The sequence below is a fragment of the Garra rufa genome, chromosome 25 (assembly GCF_049309525.1).
Source record: "Garra rufa chromosome 25, GarRuf1.0, whole genome shotgun sequence".
Classification (NCBI taxonomy): Eukaryota; Metazoa; Chordata; class Actinopteri; order Cypriniformes; family Cyprinidae; genus Garra; species Garra rufa.
In genome coordinates, this window is record NC_133385.1 from 31,319,813 (window position 1) to 31,339,618 (window position 19,806).

Genomic DNA, 19,806 nt, shown 5'->3' on the forward strand with positions numbered 1-19,806 from the left:
TTCTTGGAAGCCCCCGACTTAGAGCGTTGCTTTCCGGGTCCTCTAGGCATAGCCGGAGGAACGCGGGTGGCAACGCTCTGTTTCTGCGCCTCTGATGTGGAGAGCTGGTACACGGCTGGGGTTTAAATCTTTCCCGTCAGGAACCCCGACACGTGTTCATTTGCTCATCAAGCCTGAAGTTTTATTAGGCGGCCTGAAGAGCAAAGACGGAGCCTTCAAAAATGATGCCTAGACCGGGGAACAGAGGCTGATAGCGTCTGTTCAACCCGCGGCGTCATCTTTACTTTCTAGTTTTTCCCAGATCTAAAACTCAATGTCGATCGGGAAGGACAGAAAGCTCCGTTGGAAGTGCTGACTTAGTCCGCAGGAAGCAAAACGTTTGCTTTTCTGCGGCTCATATTTGCTTATTTAGCTAATGCACAGTCAGCACAACCACCAGCTCATCATACTGAGGCGATCAGGGGGGGCGGTTGAATACTTATGACAACGCACTTCACATCAACCTCCTTGGAGGAAGATATGGAAAGCGTTGAAAACCTTTCCTGGAGGGAAGTAACCGCATTGCGGGCTTCCTCATCCAGAAAAAAGGTTTACCGATCCACCAGATAGGAGAGGAGATAGGGTATTTTTTAAAACACCCGTCTCCGGTCCCTCTAGTAGATCGAGCCGCGATCTCAGCGAGTGCAGCAACCGCTCCGCCTCGGCGGAAGCAGGGCCAGACCCGCGAGAAACGCTGGCGAAGGCTCCCTCCTCGAAGAGAGCCTTCCGTGGAGCACCCGCAGTGGAGATTTTTACGCTCACACTGTGGACAGTCAGCCTTTTCGAGGGCTGACTGTGCATGCTCTACACTCAAGCAGACCGCACATAGACTGTGTGTATCCCCACCAACAATGAAGCATTGGCAGGGAGGAACACACTATCTATGTGGCTGCTTGTACCGCCTAGTTTCGTAACACTTCTTTCCCCCATGGTTGCATTTTAAAGGTCATACTACTCAAATAAAAGCCGTGCAAACTGGCACGAAAAAACAGCAGTATGACCGGGACAGACACAGACACAGAGCGCTCTCGCTGAATGACAAAAGCTGCCGCCGGCTTCAAACGCGTTTTATACTTCCCGGTCGATGACGTCACCGCGCCTGTGACGTCACTCCCATCATTTCATTGGTTGTTATACACAGTTCAGAGTGCGGCCCGCCAATGGCGTTCCCCATAGCGTTCCTGACGCGGCATCTCGTTCCCGGAAGGGAACTTGTAACGCCAAACTTTGTAGTAGTGGTTTTGTGTACTTTTAGTGTAACATTCTGTTTGGTTGTAAAATTTATTTATATGAGTATGGAATTGTTCACACGTGTTTAACTAATAAAGATCTACGATACTGATCACGATAAGATGCATTTGCAAATCTGGTTTCAATTGACTGACTGTCGGTTCAAAAGTTACTAAAGTAAACATAATGGAGTATTACCTACTTCTGGTCAGAAGTCAATTCGTATTGTCAACATACTAATCAGCAAGGAACAGATATTATATTATTTTACATACTGGTAAATTGTGAGGTGCAGGAAGTTCCTCCTTCTGTTAAATTATCTGCTGCCACAGCAGTGATGCAGAATGTGTGATTGACTCCAGCAGTCAGACCAGTGATGTTATAGGAAGTGTCATTAGTTTTTGAATTTCCACTTTCTTGATCACCAGTCCAATGAATTCGAAAGAAATCTCTATTTCCACCTGGTTCATTCCATGTCAGAAACACAGATGATGTTGTAATGTTTTTCACTGTCAGATTACTAATTACATCAGGCTCTGTGTGGGGAGAGAAGAACAAATCATAAATGCTAGTGAGAGATGGGGTTCAAACATGTAAGATTGATACAATTCATTAATTAAACAGTTGTAGAATTTGTAGGTGCTTAAGATGTTGCTGTACAGTTTTCTGCTCAAGGGAAGAAATTATGAGATTGTTTTGGGGCTAGGGGTTTAGAAGATTCTTCTAGATTAAACACCCAATCAGGTCTTACTGGTGTACAGTGAAATCTGACTGGATCTCCCCTCGGTCACATGATCAGCTGCAACTGCAAACACTTTGAATGTGTACTGTGCTCCAGGAATCAGATCATTTATCCCGACAGATGTGTTTTCATTAGTCACATTCTTATATTCATATTCTACACGATAACGGGAGCTTTGACCGATTGGTTTAGTCCAGCTTAGTAAGACAGAGGATGTTGTAATATCATCAGGTTTGAGGTTCATTATGACGTCAGGCTCTGTAAGTGAAAAATGACAGACATTTGGGGATTAAAATGTGAAGCCTGAAATCTTGTGAAGGTTCAAAATGAAACTTAAAAGTATAAAAATACAATAAAGTACGAGAGGTGTGGTGTATTGTGAATAAGTCTCAAGTACCTTCCTGCTTTTATAAAATGGTTACCACACAATAAAAAATATTAAAACCAGAAATGTATGTATTGATGTTACTTTTTTCAAGCATGTTCATTAAATGCTATCCTTCCGCTAAAACATTCCTCCTGACAGCAACAATAAATAATGAGAGAATGTTCCAATGTAACATGCCTCATCCTAATTTTTTGTAGCTCAAATAAAAACACTTTTTATCTGCTGTGTCATTTATTTTTTTAAACACCATATATGACATTTTCTCACACAAATCTCCTTATCTCAACATCTGTTTTCTATCTTTTAGTTTAAAACAGACCGATTCACAGCCATTGTAGGTTTGCAAGTGTCATTACAATGTAAACTGATAGACATATGGACATAATACGTGTTGAGTGCTGAGTACTGTTGGGTGAAGCGGTCATAGCCGTGCTTTATCATGAATAAAACACAGCTGCTGACCAATCACAATTGAGGACTGGAAATAACTGTTTTATAAATACATATTTATTAGGAGAAAACTTAAACTGGCTGGACAAATTAACAATTAATACACTGATAAGAGGTAAGGTATTGATGTTTACTAATATTGCTCTAGTGCTTTTACGAATTACTAGAACATAATATTGGTGGGTCAGATAATTAGTTGAAACTACACTATATTGCCAAAAGTATTCTTCTGAAGAACAGGTTTAACTACTTTAGTAATTTCCATGAGTACAAATCTTAATATAATGATATTCTAAGGGAATTGTGTGCTTCTAGTTGTATAGCAACAGTTTGAACACAACCCTTTTCTATTCTAACACGACAATCCCTTTGTGTATAAAGCAAGGTTCAAATAGAAATGATTAATTCAGTCAGTGTCGAAGAACTTGAATGGTCTGCATAAAGTCATCCCAGCTGAACACCTCTGGTGTGATTTTAAATGCAGACCTTCAGCCAAAAACTCATCGCCAAACACCAACGACTTGTACATACAGTGGTGTGAAAAAGTGTTGGCCCCCTTAATGATTTTTTTATTTATTTTTTTGCATGTTTGTCACACTTCAATGTTTCAGATCATCAATCAAAATGATCCAAATGATCCACATCATGTTGAGATCCAAAGAAATTCAGGAACAAATGAGAGAGAAAGTAATTGAGATCTATCAGTCTGGAAAAGGTTATAAAGCATTTCTAAAGCTCTGGGACTTCAGCGAACCACAGTGAGAGCCATTATCCACAAATGGCCAAAACATGGAACAGTGGTGAACCTTCCCAGGAGTGACCGGCCGACCAAAATTACCCCAAGAGTGCAGCGATGACTCATCCAAGAGGTCACAAAAGACCCCACAACAACATCTAAAGAACTGCAGGCTCTTGCCTCAGTTAAGGTCAGTGTTATTGACTCCACCATAAGAAAGAGAGTTCCAAGACGAAAACCGCTGCTGAGCAAAAAGAACATAAAGGCTCGTCTCAGTTTTGCCAGAACACATCTTGATGATTCCCAAAACTTTTGAGAAAGTACTCTGTGGACTGACGAGACAAAAGTTGAACTTTTTGGAAGGTGTGTGTCCCATTATGTCTGGTGTAAAAATAACACAGCATTTCATAAAAAGAACATCATACCAACAGTAAAATATGGTGGTGGTAGTGTGATGGTCTGGGACTGTTTTGCTGCTTCTGGACCTGGAAGACTTGCTGTGATAAATGGAACCATGAATTCTGCTGTCTACCAAAAATCCTGAAGGACAATGTCCGGCCATCTGTTCGTGACCTCAAGCTGAAGCGAACTTGGGTTCTGCAGCAGGACAATGATCCAAAACACACCAGCAAATCCACCTCTGAATGGCTGAAGAAAAACAAAATGAAGACTTTGGAGTGGCCTACACTCTTAAAAATAAAGGTGCTTCACGATGCCATAGAAGAACCTTTTTTGTCTAAATGGTTCCATAAGGAACCTTAAACATCTGAAGAACCTTTCTGTTTCACAAAAGGTTCTTTGTGGCGAAAGAAGGTTCTTCAGATAATAAAAAGGTAAGAAAGAAATGGTTCTTCAAAGAACCTTTGACTGAATGGTTCTTTGTGGAACCAAAATTTTTGTTTTCTTCTTTGGCATCGCTTGAAGAACCTTTTAAAGCACCTTTATTTTTAAGAGTGTAGTCAAAGTCCTGACCTGAATCCTATTGAGATGCTGTGGCATGACCTTAAAAAGGCGGTTCATGCTCGAAAACCCTCCAATGTGGCTGAATTACAACAATTCTGCCAAGATGAGTGGGCCAAAATTCCTGCACAGCGCTATAACAGACTCATTGCAAGTTATCGCAAATGCTTGATTGCAGTTGTTGCTGCTAAGGGTGGCCCAACCAGTTATTAAGTTTAGGGGCAAACACTTTTTCACACAGGGACCTTGTGGGTTTGGATTTTGTTTTTCCTTCATAATAAAAAACTTCATTCAAAAACTGCATGTTGTGTTTACTTGCGTTATCTTTGATTAATATTTAAATTTGTTTGATGATCTTAAAAATTAAAGTGTGACAAACATGCAGAAAAAAAATCAGGAAGGGGGCCAACACTTTTTCATACCACTGTAAGGGCACGGTAACTTTAGACACTTCAAAAACTGGTGCAACAGAGATGGAAATACAATTTATAAATACATGAATTATGATTCCATCTTTGTTGCCACAGTTTTGGAAGTGCCTTTTTCTGTTCTAAAGAAAGGGGTGTCCCAATACTTTTGTCCATACAGTGTATGTACAAGTCATTGGTGTTTGGTGAGGATTTTTTGGCTCAAGGTTGCATTTAAGGTCCCAGAGGATGCAGAACAGTCAAGTTCTTCCACACTGAATCGATAATTTCTCTATGAACCTTGCCTTATACAAAAAGGGATTGCCATGTTAGAATAGAAAGGGTCCTGTCCAAACTGTTGCTATAAAATTAGAAGCACACAATTCCCTAGAATATCGTTACATGCTTAAACATTAAGATTTGTACTCGTGGAAATTACTAAAGTAGTCAAACCTTTTCATTAGAAGGGGTGTCCCAGTACTTTTGGCAATATAGTGTATGTACTGTAGCAAGGACAAGATATTTTATAATTTTACATACTGGTATATAGTGAGACACAGACAGTTCCTCCTGTTGAACTGTCTGCTGCCACAGCAGTAATACAGAATGTGTAGTTGACTCCAGCAGTCAGGCCAGTGATATTATAGGATGTGTTAGTAGTTGAATCATCACTAGTCCATTGAAGTTTAAAGAAAGACCTCATTCCATCAGGTTCTTTCCATGTCAGAAACACAGATGATGTTGTGATTTCTGACACTGTGAGATCCCTAATCACATCTGGCTCTGTGTTTTGGGGAGAGAAGTAAATCAGAATTGAAAATTTGAAAAAAAAAACATCACACAGAATAAAAGCTAAGTAGAAATACATACGGTAAATGTAAACTGGTGGGCCAAATTAATGAACAATAGACTGGCAAGGGAAGGCTTTACTCTGATATTTAATCAGTAACAGAAGCTTTGGATAGAAATTGCAACTAAAAAGAGTGGTGTTAACAACACTTAACATGACTGTACTCAAGTAAAAGTACAAGGACATACAGACATAATTACTCAAGGAGAACTAATAGTAATCTTAATATACTTAAATATATATATTTGCGATAGACAGACAATTTACAATCTGTAGCCCCAGTATCACTGTATAGAGCTACATTTTGATTACTAGACAATGTCAAAATAAAGTGAATGCAGAGTGAGTTCGGCGTTTAAATGCATGTAAATTCAACAGCAGTCTGAATGTAAAGTGAATGCTTGACATGGGAGTAGCTCAGTATCACATTTTGCCTATTTTATGTTCAGAGACTCTTTGAAGTTTATTTTGTTCTATTATTCCTGGTGTCCCTTTCCTGTTTAGTTCCTGCTTTGTTGGTTTTGACCACTTCTAAATGGGAAAATCCACCGCAGAACAGCACATTGGAGAGATAACAATATTGACTGCCATCTTTATGGGTCATTCCAAACCGAAGTGCTCAAAACTGGCCACTTCACAGGGCCCTGTGGAGTAGTGTTATTTTTATCAGATATTTTCCATTTTAATCTTAGTCTTAGTCCCGTGTTAAATGTCCTTGTTAATTTTTATCATATTTAGTCAACCTTATCCTATTTAGTTTTAGGCAAGTTTTAGTCGACTAAAAGTCTCAATATTTTGGTCTAGTTTAAGTCAAAGAAAATCTAAAGTATTTTAGTCTAGTTTTAGTCAAAGAAAACCTGAAGAATAGAAATATAGATTGTTTATTTAACCATTAATTAACTATTTTTGGAAGGCATTTTTTATTTAATCTTAGTCTTACTCAAATGTACATTTTAGTTATCATATTTAGTCAACCTTTTCCTGTTTTTGTTTAGTCATGTTTGTCAACGAAACACGCATTTCAGTCTGGTTTTAGTCAATGAAATCTTAGTCACTGACCGGATGAGTGACACTTTCATTTCGATTGCTAAACTTCAACTTGTTTGTCAGTGTTTTCAGATCATCGTCGGCAGTGCTCCCACAACGAGGAGCTTAAAATAAGAAAAACACCAAGCAGAAAATGTATACTTGTAACAGCGAAGCTCTGATTCAGGATTTAAACTCTTGTTATCTGGCAACCACAAAAAGCTTGCGTAGTAGAGGTGTGAGAAGCAGTCCGCAATGAATACAAAATACTACACTAAATACAATAGGTGATTGTCTTTTTTGTTATGTTTTTTGTTATGCTGGTTAAAAGTCTCTTCACATCCCGATAGCAACCACTAAGTTAAGTGGTCTAAATGTATTTGTATATTCTGTGGAAGGCATAGGACCAAGAAATGTTCGTCCAATCAAAATGTTCAGTCCGAACATTACGATAGGCTGTCGTACCTGCCTGTCAACATATGTATTTGCATACCTCTGCACACCCTGTTTGTGCAGACAGCATAGATCATCAGACTGACAACATTCTGGAATGGTGAAGAGATGACACACTCTACCGACATCTGTCTCTCTTTACTTTATTTATTTCCTTTCTGTTTGTGACCCGAGTTGGATGCATGCTTGCGTTCATTTTTCCTCGCTCAATCCCCATGTATGTGGATGAGTGTGTCAACATTTGAGGCATTTTTGTTAAACTTTGGGAAAATACACCATCTTCTCGTCTCCCGTGCATTATTAGCAACAGTTTTCCTATCTGGGCTGTTGAACATTTCAACTCTGTGTTACAATGTATTGTAGTAATGCTGTCTCTAGTCGTCTGGTTTGTGTGTGTAGATGCGTTCAGGGGGACGTGGCTTTGGACGGCAATTTGCAGGGAGGGTCGTTTTCAGTGATATCAGGCTAAAGTTAGCATTTCCCAAGATCTCCTATTGCACCTTTAAGGTACATTGTGTCACAAATCCGGTTTGTGGACCTCCGTCCTATTGCCACCAGAGGTTGTGCTTCCATTATATTGACTCACTACAGACTTTCATGTCACCCTGGACTACATTTCCCATCATCTATTTCACGGATTACACACACAGTTGCAACCAATCAAACACACTTTATAAGCCATGGACATCCTAATTGCCGAGTATTGTTTGCATTTATTCCTGTGTCCAGTGATAGAGAAATCTCGGAAGGGCTCCGTAAATGTTGCTGTGTCTAGTTAAGCCTTGTTTATAGTCTGATTTACGAGTGTCTTGATTCTAGCCTGTGTTTCTTGTTTTGTCTTTTTTCCTACCTGCCCTGGAATTATCACCTGTCTTAGAGTTACCCTTTGTCTTGCAATTTCAGACTCTGTTTGCTTCTCGTTTGGACTCTAGCCTGTCTTGTGGATTACCCGTTTGCCTTGCCACCTGGGTTACATTCGCCGTTGATTGACTCTCACCTGTTCATTTACTCTGTTACAGAATACTGAGCCGCACAACGATCCAGCAGCTTTTCAGAGGAACAATGGCAGAGTATTCTGTAAAGGAGCAAACAGGTATGGCACAGGCGAGACACGAGAGTAGTCTAATAAACAGGTGAGGGTCGATCAACAACGAACGTAATCCAGAGGGCAAGGCAATCGGGTAATCCACAAAACAGGCTAGAGTCCAAACGAGAGGCGAATAGAGTCCGAAACGGCAAGACAAAGGGTAACAAAAGGTCAAACACCAACAAACAGGTATGGTATAGGCGAGACACAAGAGTAGTCCAATAAACAGGTGAAGGTCGATCAATGGCAAATGTAATCCAGGGGACAAAGCAAACGGGTAATCCACAAGACAGGCTAGAGTCCAAACGAGAGGCGAACAGAGTACGAATGGCATGACAAAGGGTAACTCCAAGACAGACGATAATTCCAAGGCAGGCAGAGAAACAGAGAAACACAGGCTAGAATCAAGACACGGGTAATCAGACTATGAACAATACTTAACTAGACATAAAGAAAACTCGGAAGTTCTCCGTAAATGTTGCTATCACTGGACAAAGGGATAAGCGCAAACAATACTCAGCAATTTGAAATTAGAAGTCCATGGCTTATAATGTGTGTTTGCTTGGTTGCAGCTGTGTGTGTGTAATTAGTGCAGTGAATAAAGGTAAATGTAGTCTGGGGTGACATGTGAAAGTCTGTGTAGTGAGAGAATCAATATACTGAAAAAGCGACCTCTGGTGGCAATTGGACGGAAGTCCTCGAACCGGATTTGTGACTCATTGGATATATTATATGGTGCTCTTTTGTGCCTTTGCGCATATTATGATGTCCATGGTTAACACCGTTTTAAGGGGTGCAGGTGTGCACTAATCAATGTAGCACTGAGGAAGAGCTTTGTCTCGAAAACGTTTTGCACCTTTGCACATTTTTGCACTCTTTGTACTTGTTTTTATGGCCTCTGATGAAGCATTGAATAACAGATTGTTTGAAGACACATACGCTTGGCATAATACTGTGTGTGGAGCTTAATTTTTACTCGCTCTGTTCCGTTGGATCTACGCACCGGACTAACTTGGTGATTTGATATTGGACATAGTTCCATATACGGAAAGTTATGTTTAAAACATAAGTCTTTTTAAATTATGTACATTGTAATTGCAGTGTAAATTTATGCTCTCTGAAAATTAATAGTGTCATATTATTCTAATTTAGTTTGACTAAATTTAGTTATTTACCATTAAAGATCACAGACATATTTATAAAGGTTAGAAATAATATAAAAATGCAATTGAAAGATTTTTTTTTGGAACCAGGACCTCAATTTTGTAGTTTATGCAAATATTTTGTACTGTTCTGCCTGATATTCTCTGGGTTTACCACTGGAAGGCGCAATTTCAACCCCAGATCACTTCTCCTTTGTTAGATACTTGTTGCACCCCTCACTCCCAATGGCCGACCTTATTATTCTTGTTCAGTCCTGATGTCTGCTAGAGCATGTTGCTTCTAAAGCTTTCTGCACACTGCACGATTTTAGCAATCCTATAAGATCACTGCTGATCAGACTGCGACATGGATCTAATAAACTTGGGTATGACATCAGCATGCGGTAGTGGTAAAAAAAAAAGAGTTGTAGTTTTAATGTATGCTGAAATATGCAAAAAAGGAAGGAATAAGAGCTTGATTTATACACTTTTAAGTTTTAGCACCATGTCGTGTTGATTTCATGTAGCATTTTTATTGGCTGGTCAATAAACTTTGGTTGTGGCAGCAAACACAGTGCAATGATCAGGATACATTTCTGACACTGTCAGAAAATGATCATAGGCTATCTTTGTCTAATCACACTGTAAAACAGGACCACAGATTAGGAGCCACGATCACAAAAATCACTACGACTGTTCCAAGATGCCAAACTTTTGTCTGGGACAGCCGAAAACTGTGCAGTGCATTTCGGATGTAAGGATTTGTGGCTAGAGATTTTCCTGTCTTCTTTTGTGAAAATTTTTTTTTTTTGGGGGGACCGATATGTTTTGGATCTCTCTTTGCCTGACATTTAGGGACAGCTGTTCTGTTTAGATTACCTTCTTGAATTTTCTATCAAGGAGTGTTTTTTTTTTGGAGTTCTTCTGTGGCAAATTAAATGTTGTCTAAGACTGCATCTGTTTTTTTGGTTCTTTGAATTTTTTTACTGAGTAAATAAGAGTCAGACTTTGAGCTTCTCTGTTATTTCCTCTGCATTTGGGTTTGACCTGCTCCAGTGGTGCAGTGGTAAGCACCAAGGATATACACACCACAGACCTGAGTTCGATCTCCATCTGGATCATGACAATTTTACATAATGATATTCCTCCTAGTCACCTAATTAATACCCTGGGTACATTCTTGATTTTTTTTTTTTTTTTTTTTTTTTTATGTTGCATTGCGATTTGGCATCTCAAATCAGTTTACCACCTTCATCAAATTATGACACAATTCCACTGAAACTAAAATGTGACATGTATGATGTAATTTTAAGTTCAACCATTATCTAAAACTCAACGTGCTGTACTACTATCCGAGAAAAAAATCTGTACAGCTATATACAAATTAGGAATGTGACAGATAATTCAGGATTTTACATACTGGTAAATTGTGAGATGCATAGAGCTTGTCCTTCTGTTGAATTGTCTTCAGCCACAGCAGTGATGCAGAATGTGTAATTGACTCCAGCAATTAGACCAGTGATGTTACTGGAAACATTGATAGTTGTTGAATTTCCACTTGTTTGATTATCAGTCCACTGAAGTTTAAAGAAATATATATTTCCATCAGGTTTATCCCATGTCAGAAACACAGATGATGTTGAGATATTGTTCACTTTGAGATTCTTGATCACATCTGGCTCTGTGTAGAAAAAGAAAGACGAATCATAAATGCTGGTGAGAGATGGAGTTAAAATATAGACTGACAAAATGAGGAATTCATAAAGCATTTAGTGATTTGAAGGTGCATAAGATGTTGCTGTATGGTTTTCTGCTTAAGGCTAATAAAAAGTGGTGTGGAAGCTGAGGGTTGAGAAGATTCATTCAAATTAAATGCCAATCAGGTCTTACTGGTATACAGTGAAATCTGATCGGATCTCCCCTCGGTCACATGATCAGCTGCAACTGCAAACACTTTGAATGTGTACTGTGCTCCAGGAATCAGATCATTTATTCTGATGGAGGTGTTTTCAGTAGTCACATTCTTATCTTCATATTCTATACGATAACGGGAGCTTTGACCGTTGGGTTTAGTCCAGTTTAGTACGACAGAGGATGTTGTAATATCATCAGCTGTGAGGTTCATTATGACATCAGGCTCTGTGAGTGAAAAATGACAGACATTTAGGGATTAAAATGTGAAGTTTGTAAAGATTCATCAGGAAAAGTGGAGAACATGCTTGTACTGATACTAAAATGAACTATACATTTACACTAACATTTTCGTAAACTGAAAAAAAAAAAAAAACGCCGAAAACAAATTAAAAACTGAAACGAACTTTTATTGGAAAACTAACTGAAATAAAATAATTATCAAAAATAAATAATCGTTTTCATAATCATTAGGTTCCCACCCCATAGCTGAAAAATAATAAAGACTGCGTCCTGAACATCACCTGCATTAAATCTAAGCTACTGCATCAGTTTCAGGCAAAATTATTTATTTTTTATGTAAAACAATCAATTAAGCCAATATACTAAAGTTGATTAATCGTTAAAAGATTCAAACACCCACGCGATCTCATTTCTGAATGATAACGATTCCCCATGTCTATTAAAACTTTAAAAAAGTCTTATGGAACATTCAAATCTGTATTTGCACTGCCGCCGACACAGAGAGAGCAGTCGAACAACTCAAACCCGAAGATTTGAGAGATGAACTAATCAATTCTCTTTCCGGCTCAGACAGCATAGGTTAAGCTTGTGAGGCTGTCAAGTGATGAACGAACGACCAAAACCCGAAGATTGGAAAGATGAACTTATCAATTCTCTTTCTGGCTCAGACAGCATAGGTTACATTTATGGGGTGTCACATGATGAACAAACGATCTGAACCTGAAGACACGAAATAGGTGAACTAATTTCAGTACAGAACCTATAGGATGTTAATTGAGCATGCGCGACTAAACGAATCACTCCCCGAGAAGACTCGTTCTTCCTGAGTCATATTAAAGATTCGTTCAAAATGAACAAGAACAACCCATCACTACTAAGAGTTCAATGAGTCCAGGTCCAATCAGATGTAATTGCACATGCTTCCACTATCAGTGTAAATATCAGATGGATTCAAAGCTGAAATCTCAGAAATTTGCTCATTCAAGTGGCAAACTACTAAACAGACAGAACATTGTACAGTATGAATACTATGAAAAACGTTTTAAATTAATAAATTATGATATTTTAGTATACAATTTACAATATGTAAATGTTTGTGGGTCAATCGAAGTCAAGTGGTTGGAGAAAATAGGCAAAGGACAAATGTTTTGAAAGTCTACATACTGGTCCATGCTGAGATACAGACAGGTTCACTTTTTGTTGAATTATCTGCTGCAACGGCTTTGATGCAAAACGTGTAATTGACTCCAGCAGTCAGACCAGTGATGTTACATGATGCGTCTGTGACTGATACATTTCCAGATGTATCAGCAGTCCATTGAACTTCAAAAGACACCACTTCAGGTGGTTTATCCCATTTCAGAACCACAAATGATGTGGAGGTTTCAGTTACTTTGAAATTCTCGGCCACATTTGGTCCTGTTTTAGAACAGAGGAGCATCTGATTAGTGATTCTTGCACCTGAAACAGCTGTAGAAATCATACAATTTCCAGTTCATATAATGTTTGTAGGTAGTCCAGAGATCTGTAAACTTGAGACGGCATCAAAACTTAATCCCAATTAAAACAGTACAACATATCACATTAACAATAAACTGAATTTTCTTTTTCCAGTTATCATGTTTACACAGTTGTCCATGAATAAAAATACTCACTTGTAACTAGGGGTGTAACGATATTACAAACCGAACCAAAATATCGCGATACACCAACCACGATATGTATCGCGAAACTCTCGTGGCGTACCGCGGTACTCTCACGCCCCCTGCTGCCCATTGTTGGGGTTGACGTCACTTGTCTCTAACTAATTTAACCAATTTAAACACATCTTTATTTTATCACATTTTGATTAAATTGTATTAGTAATGATGAGCTTTTGTTCTAAATTTTGTTCTAAATATTATATTCTAAAGTTAGTATTTTCCAAGTGCATGTCATGTCATGTGACTTGAGTGAGCGATCACACTGGGTTACTACTCAGGGCACGACATTAACGCTTGTCCGGGACAAGTGGATTTTGTGAAAGGGCAAGTGAAAGGGGATTTTACTTGCCCGACCGGACAAGTAACCTGATTAAAACATCAATTACAAACAATAACTAGCGCAGCAACGAAACTTTGGTGAGCATAATTCTAATTTTATTACTTAAGATGACTGAAAACGGACGGTATCAAGCTCGTGCAGGCTATCTGACTCACAGAAAATCAACACTAATAGGCTCAACAGCATACACAAAGAAACAAGCATGAACAAACATAATGCGGTAGGAAAGCACCATTACGATTGCAAACGTGAGTGACATTGATTTTATACAACAGTAGTTCAATAAACTAGTAGTTAATATTAACTGACTTACATTTTAGACACATCATTAACCATTTTTGCAAACGGAAATAGTTCTAAGCAACAGCAGAACCTCCGTGAATCTCCGAGCAACACAGCGGTATTTCAGTACTGAATGATTTAGCTTTTTTTTTTTTAATGAATGGAGTCAGTGAACGAACTGGTTGAATCCATCTATGGTTGAATCCGTGACTCGCTCATTAAGACAGTGACTACTGCCATCTATTGGTGGCTCGGTTTTATATTTAAAGTATTGCATTTTTCCAATATTTTTGTATAACATTAATCTTACTACATTATTTATGTATTTGCAATTTTACTGTGTAAATGCATTTTTTTGGAACCTCTTATCTTCATTAAACAGTAAATACAGTTAAATGTCAGTTTCATTGCAGGTCCGGTTTTTCCTGTGCAATGGAAAGATGGAGTTTGTTGATACTGATTTAATTTGTGCAACCATACAGAGTCTAATTTGATGTACTGATAAAATTTAAGAATTTGATGTGAATGATGATACATACAGTTAGTAAGGTTAGGAAAATAAAGTTGAAAAGTGTCCTAGAAATCAATTTAAGGCAAATATCACAAATATTCAGATTAAAGTAAGACCTTATAGAGTAGTGATGAGACTATTGCTTCAGAATGGATTAATTTACAGCAAAAAATGCATTTTTTGCCCCAGACAAGTAAATTTTTAACTCGGACAAGTGAATGTCTAATTTTCACTAACTTACTCAGGTATCCTGACTGTACTAAAATGGGTTGGCAGAGTTAATAAAGAAAAAGTTTTGTTGTTCTTGTTATTAAGTGAATCTATTGTTCCTTAGCATTGCTGTTAAGATGACATCAACCCTAACCCCACAACAAACAGAAACCGAACCGAACCGAACCGAACCGTGGCTCCAAAACCGTGAACCGAACCGAATCGTGCTTTGGTGTATCGTTACACCCCTAGTACTTGTAACTGACTCAGTTGAAGGAGAGCTTGTATTGGCAGAAGCTGCTGAGATATTTACATGTACAAAGAAACATTTATTAAAATACATAAAATTGCTTTAAACTCTGTGAATACAATTGTGATTACTATTTGCCAACGTAAAAGTTTAACTGGTAGACACTGATGATTGACACTTAAAATTTGACAAGAAATAATCAAATTATTATTACAACAAAATGCACCCCGTAAACAAAACAGCGTTCAGTCAAAGTCCCTTTAAGGCAAGTCATGTCACTCGGCGGCCATCTTTGAAACGCCTCTCCAAAACTGTTCACCAAGCTTACGATTAAATTTCATATTTTAAATCTCCAAAGAAATCCAACAAGAACTGCCTCATAAATATGGTCCCTTGTGCTCTAATAGCATTAAAAAATGCTTATTTTTCCAGCTAAAGTGCGCATGCGCGGTACTGAGCGCACGTCTTAGAGCGCCGATTGTTTCTATAGCAGCCGGGACGTCTAACGGCAGCTGCACTGATGTGCTGATTTTACTAATCAACGATTGGCTCTTTCACTAAGAAGGCGGCGCTTCGCAGCCATAATGAGCGTTGCATTTTTCCCCATTTAAAACTATAAGAGTGACAAGTCTTGGGTATTCTATAGTCTTTGGTTCAGTTTCTGAAGTGTTTAAATGAAAGAAAAAAAACACATTTAAATTTGTGTAATCGCTATGGTGTTCATCACAGTGACAAATACTTAAATATTTAGACTTTATAGGCTATTTATTTTCAACCTTGGTTACATTTTAATCTGGACTATAACATGCCCTAGATATTGTTTAAATGTTTTGATTCTTTGTTTGGTCAAACTTTGCATTAGGGCTTCATTAGTTAAGTCATTAGTTAACATAAACTGCCATTGAAACATTCTTCTAAACATTCATTAGGTAATCCATAATTTGTTAAAATCAAAAGTTGTAACTGTGTTATTTAATGAGCTAACATGAACTAAGAGTTGTATTTTTGAACAAAGATTAATAACTTATGTAGCAAATGTAGCTATTGCTCATTGTGAATTAATGCACTAACTCAGAGATCTTACTCTAAAGTGATACCTATTGGTCTTTATAATTCTTCTGCACTTTAATCTGTGTAAATTTTGTAACTTTATACATTTTTATGTATTACTTTATTGTATTTAAATGTTCAGTTATTTTTGTTATAAGAAAATAGTTATTAAACCTGTTATACTGTATTATGACACCACTTTTTTTGCAAAACAATTTCAATATCATGATAATACCGTATACCGTGATAAAAGCATCATCAGTTAATCGCAGCATGAAAATTGATATCGGCATATCCCTATGCATATTGCATATTTCTACTTTTTTTATTTAAAGAAACCAAACCAATGTATCGTTGACATTTGTGGCAGCGAGAAAATCAATAGAAGTATTTCACGAAGAGTGTTTCGGCTTGTTTTTTAATTTTTATATAAAAAATATGGCATGCAGTTGCTTCAAACAATGGTATAAAGCTATTTAAAACATCAATCAATGTAAATTGTGATAATCGTAATTAATAATCACAATTACAATTTCAAGGGAATAATCAACAATTATGATTTTTGTCATTATCACGCAGCCTTAATTCATGCATTTAAGGGTTATGATGAAAATGACATGAAATTATTATTATTATAACCAGTAGATGGCAGCAGATTGTTTTTTTTTTTCCACGTCTAGCTTATAACCAATTTTATTACTTTCATGGTATTTAAGTATATATTATAGCAAGTGCAGGAAGTCACAAATATTATGTAATTTAAAAAAGTAAATAAATAAATATGCACAGACATAACTAGTTAAATACTTAACTAGTTATCTAAAAATATGCAAGTTAATTAATAATGGTATAACAATTAAATAATAACGCTTTAAATATTTTGGGATTTAATTTCAAAACTACATTATTTAAGTTTGATCTTTAACTGCAGAAGATGCTAAATATATTCAGTCCAGACACGGACTTGCTGCTGTAGTTTTGTTACTCTGCATCACTTAAAGGAGTAGTTCACTTTTAGAACAAAAATTTACAGATAATGTACTCACCCCCTTGTCATCAAAGATGTTCATCTCTTTCTTTCTTCAGTTGTAAGGAAATTATGTTTTCTTGAGAAAAAACATTTCAGGATTTCTCTCCATATAATGCACTTCTATGGTGCCTCCGAGTTTGAACTTCCAAAATGCAGCTTCAAAGGGCTCTAAATGATCCCAGCCGAAGAAAGAAGGGTCTTATCTAGCGAAACGATATAACCGATTGTTTTGCTAGATAAGACCCTTCTTCCTCGGCTGGGATCATTTCGAGTCCTTTGAAGCTGCATTTAAACTGCATTTTGGAAGTTCAAACTCGGGAGCACCATAGAAGTCCATTATATGGAGAGAAATCCTGAAATGTTTTCCTCAAAAAACATAATTTCTTTACGACTGAAGAAAGAAAGAACATCTTGGATGGAAAGGGGGTGAGTACATTATCTGTTAATTTTTGTTCTGAACATGAACTGCTCCTTTAATGCACACTTGCACAGGTCTATTTTCCCATCAGCTACAATTTTGTAGAAAAAACTAACAAAGGGCGCTCCCCTTGACAGTTAAATGGAAATGACTGAGCTGTCTTATCTAAAACCAGGAAGTAACTGTACATAAAGTTCACTGTGTCCATGAATAAAAATATTGATCTGTAAGGGCACTAGTTGTGGCTTAGGCTGTTGGGGCTTCTGGGACATTTAGATGTACAAAGAAATTTAAAAAATAATAATTTAAGTAATATACGTTGAAATGCTTAAAAGTAAATGTCTGTATTGTAAGATTAATTGAAGAATATATGCTGCAAACAGCATAAATTAAATGTTCCCAATGTCACAAGCTCACGAGGGCATCTGTTCTTACAATTAAGCTGTGCATGCAATATATTATTCATAAAACAATATTAAATTACAGGATATAACCATTTTAACTGGTTCATACTCAGGATGTGACTGTAAAGGTTAGTACTGACCTGTAGCATTGTTGGTCTCTGCATTCAACCCCTGAGGAGAAAAGCGAAGTGCATCATTAATAGAGATGAAAACTTAACTTGAATTCATTAACAGTCGACTTCAGACTTGAATTGAACTTAAATACAGATGTAAGTGACCAAGGACAGCTTAGTCAGGAACTCTGATTGGTTAATTTTGAAACAAAATGTTGTGATTGGTCAGACATGTCACTCATCTTATTGTGATTGGTCAATCTTTCCCAGTGCTGAGGAAAGAAAAGAGACTGCGTCTTTTTTTCTCTGATATCATTTACACAGCAATAAACTGCCGTTGATAATAACTACATAATAGTATGTATAATAACCTTTAATTTTGTTACGTGACAAAATAGCAAATACCCATTTTGTGATGAAAGCTCTAGTTTATCTATCATAACAACACAAGCTATCAATTGAGCTTTCTTGTGATGCTTTTGTGTAATATTTTGTGTAGGACTAAATCTCTTTGCCAAAGCACGCATTTAATTTATCTGGTTATGTTGATACGTACGTAAAAGTTTATGTAGTTTTTGTTATATTTACCTAACCGTAAAACTCTTGTCATTTAATGGCTAGAATGAGACCAAATACGCTGTTTTATCACTAGATGGAGACATTGTCTTATTTGTCTTTGACCAGTCATTTAAACAAGAAGATGCAAAAGGTCTGGTTGCAGATTAAATGCAGTCTTATCACAATTATATCTTTTTTTAGTTTAGTTGACAGTTGCTTTCATGCCTTTCTCTATATCAGAAATAATAAGATACAGTGAAGTACTGTTCAAAACAGTAACAATGTTCAGGGGAAGTATTATATACAATGAACCCCTCAACTGATTTCATACAAAAACATTCAATGGAAATTGAGTTCTTCCCTTTTGGTTTTAGAATACAAACACTGACACGCAGTTATCCGTATATCGCAGGTAAAACACCAAATGAATAACGACGTCACCAAACCAACTTCCTTCTCACAAACAAAGAGCCTGTTAAATTACTTACTGAGGGAAACTTTCCAAAAACTACCAGATATAGCAATTAAATATTTACTATACTGTTAAATATAAAACCATGATAATCTATTAGCATCAAGCAGCTTTACTTTAAAATCAAAATGACGAAGGAAGTCCACACAAGTCCACAAGTCCATGGAACTAAATTAATTTGAAATAAAAATAAATGAGTTACCTATTCTTAATATATAATCTATAGTCAGCAGAGCCTTTGGCATTTGTGTATCTATCTATCTATCTATCTATCTATCTATCTATCTATCTATCTATCTATCTATATACCTATTGAAGTCAAAGGTTTGCAGAATCTGCAAAATGTTAATTATTTTACTAAAACGAAAGGGATCATACAAAATGCATGTTATTTTTTATTTAGTACTGACCTGAATAAGATATTTCACATAAAAGATGTTTACATATAGAGAAAATAATAGTTGAATTTATAAAAATGACTCTGTTCAAAAGTTTACATACACTTGGTTCTTAATACTGTGTTGTTACCTGAATGATCCTTCAGATCCCACAAATTCTTTGCTTTTTCAGCATTTTTGTGTATTTAAACCCTTACCAACAATGACTGTATGATTTTGAGATCCATCTTTCCCCTTCAGTCGTTTCACTACGATGTTACATGGGAATCTGAGAGTCCAATCATCTCTGAGCCTTATTCAAAAGGCCAATGAAAATTGGCGAGTGGCATTTGCATGCCAAGCCACGCCCCGTACATACGGGTATATAAGATGGCAGCATGCAGCCAGTCATTCAGATATTTGC

General features: G+C 37.1%; 1 protein-coding gene across 1 annotated transcript in view; it reads right to left on the bottom strand.

Moving 5' to 3' along the window:
* The window catches only part of LOC141301441 (receptor-type tyrosine-protein phosphatase eta-like), a 55,436-nt gene that overhangs the window by 33,278 nt on the left and 2,352 nt on the right, over nucleotides 1-19,806 (bottom strand). The window contains exons 2-7 of the mRNA XM_073831667.1: nucleotides 18,003-18,033; nucleotides 11,401-11,649; nucleotides 10,931-11,191; nucleotides 5,493-5,735; nucleotides 2,021-2,269; nucleotides 1,545-1,805 (exon numbers count right to left, since the gene is read on the bottom strand). Of these exons, the coding sequence (XP_073687768.1) occupies nucleotides 1,545-1,805; nucleotides 2,021-2,269; nucleotides 5,493-5,735; nucleotides 10,931-11,191; nucleotides 11,401-11,649; nucleotides 18,003-18,033 (1,294 nt within the window). The remainder of the gene's footprint in view (nucleotides 1-1,544; nucleotides 1,806-2,020; nucleotides 2,270-5,492; nucleotides 5,736-10,930; nucleotides 11,192-11,400; nucleotides 11,650-18,002; nucleotides 18,034-19,806) is intronic.